The sequence below is a fragment of the Phacochoerus africanus genome, chromosome 16 (assembly GCF_016906955.1).
Source record: "Phacochoerus africanus isolate WHEZ1 chromosome 16, ROS_Pafr_v1, whole genome shotgun sequence".
In the NCBI taxonomy this organism is placed as follows: domain Eukaryota; kingdom Metazoa; phylum Chordata; class Mammalia; order Artiodactyla; family Suidae; genus Phacochoerus; species Phacochoerus africanus.
This window is the reverse complement of record NC_062559.1, coordinates 6,810,593-6,813,701: the sequence shown is the minus strand read 5'-3', so window position 1 is coordinate 6,813,701 and position 3,109 is coordinate 6,810,593. Positions and strand designations below refer to the sequence as shown.

At 50.5% G+C, this 3,109-nt stretch overlaps 1 protein-coding gene across 1 annotated transcript; it reads left to right on the top strand.

Annotated features, from left to right (window-relative positions):
* Positions 1-1,471: 1,471 nt before the first annotated feature.
* TAS2R60 (taste 2 receptor member 60) lies at positions 1,472-2,440 on the top strand. Its single transcript, XM_047763859.1, has one exon. It carries the CDS (start codon positions 1,472-1,474, stop codon positions 2,438-2,440), a length of 969 nt encoding a protein of 322 aa, XP_047619815.1.
* The last annotated feature ends 669 nt before the right edge of the window (positions 2,441-3,109 follow it).

The window sequence follows — 3,109 nt, the reverse complement described above, 5'->3', positions numbered from 1 at the left end:
ATCTGTAATTTGAGGCTTAATTTATTTCATCTATAAAATTATTTAATGTCTTCTTTCACTCTGAAAACTGAGATTCTAATCCTAGATTCTAGCCTTATCTTGTGAATTAGAACAGATGACAGGGAGTTCCCGTCATGGTGCAGCAGAAACAAATCTGACTAGGAACCATGAGGTTGCAGGTTCAATCCCTGGCCTCGCTCAGTGGGTTAAGGATCTGACGTTGTGGAGAGCTGTGGTGTAGGTCACAGATGCAGCTCCGATTCTGCGTTGCTGTGGCTGTGGTGTAGGCTGGCAGCTGTGGCTCTGATTGGACCCCTAGCCTGGGAACCTCCATGTGCTGCGGGTGCAGCCCTAAAAAGCAAAAAAAAAAAGATGATAATTTTCGCATCTTACAGATGGAGATACTGAGGCACAGAGGGGTCTACTGACATATCCAATAACTCACAGTGATGAGTGGAACTAGGACTAACCCCTGCCTTGGTTCCTAGCCCAGGGTTCTTCCTGCCGTAGCCCACTGGTATTATAGCTGTCTCAGCAGGGTTTTCTCTGTGAAATGTCCTTTAAAGCTCACTAGTAAATTATGGTTACAAAATTCGCCCACCAGAGTTCCTGTTATGGCTCAGTGGTAACGAGTATCTGTGAGGACATGGGTTCAATCCCTGGCCTTGCTCAGGATCTGGCATTGCCTGAGCTGTGGTGTAAGTTGCAGAGGTGGCTCAGATCCTGCGTTGCTGTGCCTGTGGTGTAGGCCGGCAGCTGTAGCTCTGATTCGACCCTTAGCCTGGGAACTTCCCTATGCCGCAGGTGCAGACCTTAAAAAAAAAAAAAAAAAATTCACCCACCTGATTATGTCTAATGGTTTCCTATGTTCTATTTGAAGAGAATGGTCGCTATAAATAATAGGATTTGAATTAACCTCTGTCAGTAGAGGTTTTGCTCAGTTTGCTGTCTGTCAGAGGGGTTTCCTAGAGGCACCTGCATCATTCGGTCCTTATGAGAACCTCAGACAATGATGATCCCTCAGAACAGGGCCCAGAACCTATCAAACAACCACGGATGAGAACGCTGACTGTGGATGAGAGGCTCGGCCCCTGGGTTTCCTCGCCAAGCAGGCCGCAGGTGTGAGGTCCCGTTTTAGATGCCAGCCTGGAGAAGCACAGGCTCTCACGTAAGGGGTTCTAGGTGCAAGGGCCTGACACAGAATCCACACTGGGGTTGCCATGGGCAGACGGTAGGCAGAGGGAGGACAGGCAAATTCATGGGCAGGCAGGGGGACTTTTGAAACTGAGCCTGAACTACATTTGCATCTATTCTGAGAAGTCACCTCTTCACGGTCCTCAGATAGCCCACACCCTCTACTTTGTCCTCTGTACTTGGGGCAGCTGGAAGGATCCAGATCATTCCGAGCCTTCCAGAGCCACCCTACAGGATAGACCTTGAAGATTTGGGACCCATCTTGTCTGCAGGAGGGATGAGCGCAGAGGGTGTGGCTCCAGGACTTCAGGTGGCTGATAAGAGAGCTACCATCTTCGTTATCATCTTGCTCCTTTTGTGCCTGGTGGCATTGGTGGGTAACGGCTTAATCACTGCAGCGCTGGGCATGGAGTGGTTGCTGCGAAGAACACTGTCACCCTGCAATAAGTTACTGGTCAGCCTGGGGGCCTCTTGCTTCTGTCTTCAATGGGTGATGATGAGCAAGAACCTTTATATTTTCCTGCATCCGATGGCCTTCCCGTACGACCCGGTATTCCAGTTCCTAGCCTTTCAGTGGGACTTCTTGAATGCTGCCACGCTCTGGTTCTCCACCTGGCTCAGCGTCTTCTACTGTGTGAAAATCGCCACCTTCACCCATCCTGCCTTCCTCTGGCTAAAACGGAATGTGTCGGGGTTGGTCCCATGGATGCTGCTCAGCTCTGTGGGTTTCTCCAGCCTCAGCACCATTCTTTTCTTCATAGGCAACCACAGAATATATGAGAACTATTTAAAGAGGGGTCTGCCATCCTGGAATGTCACTGGAAATGCTCTGAGGCGATCCTATGAGAGGTTCTACTTCTTCCCTTTGAAAATTGCTACCTGGACCGTCCCCAGCAGTGTCTTCGTCGCCGGCATGGTGCTGCTCCTCACATCGCTGGGGAGACACACCAAGAAGGTCTTCCTGTTCATCTCAGGCCTTCGTGATCCCAGTGCCCAGGCACACGTCAAGGCTCTCCTGGCTCTCGTCTCCTTTGCCGTCCTCTTCATCTCCTACTTTCTGTCACTGGTGCTCAACGCGGTGGGTGTGTTTCCATCCCAGGAGCTCAGGTACTGGCTTGGGCAAACGCTGATTTATCTGTGCACAGCCGTCTACCCCATCGTTCTGCTCTTGAGTAACCGCAGGCTGAGAGCTGTGCTAGCGAGGGGCTGCTCCCCCATATTAGGGGGCCTCTTGAGGTGGCACTGATGAAAGCCTCAGAGACGCTGATGCAGAAGGCCTGGGTGGCATGGGACGCTGCTGCTTTAAATCTCTCTGCCGCATTGCATGATCTCTCCCTTTTGGCCCACTTTCATGATGAGAAGAACTTCAGTGAAATAAGATTTCAGATGAGATGGAAGGTCCTGAAGCAGGGGCCTAGTCTCACTGATGTGCCCTCATCAGGGTGTCGCTGATAGGGTTGGTGTTCCCTGTGGGACTTGATGTGGCCGAAGAAGCAGGGAACTTTTATTTCCCTGTGACTAAACTCCCGGCGTTTAACGTTACCCTGCTGGAAACCGGATGCAAGAATCCCGACACGTGGTTCAATTTTTATTGGTTGAATCACGACTGGAGAAGATTTGTGGAAGCTCAGTTCTCCTCTGGCTTCATCCTGTAACACCACACTTCCTCTTCCTCCTTGTGGTTTAATCACTTACCCCAATCCAGCCATCCACTGCTATGAAGTTCTCTTTCCTCCCATGTAGGGGTTCCTGGGGTTACGAAGCATGGTGTAATTTGTGCCCGTGTGGTCCTGCGTGTTACCCGAGTGTTGTATGTTCACAGGGTACTTTTGAGATCTCTCTGAATGCTAGGGGTTCGTATGTTGTTTGCGTTCTCTGCAGTAGCCCCACATCTGTTAGTCTCGTCTACAAATGT

Bases quoted from the DNA above. Each gene is read 5' to 3' on its own strand.
- TAS2R60 (XM_047763859.1), top strand. From the start codon at position 1,472: ATGAGCGCAGAGGGTGTGGCTCCAGGACTTCAGGTGGCTGATAAGAGA.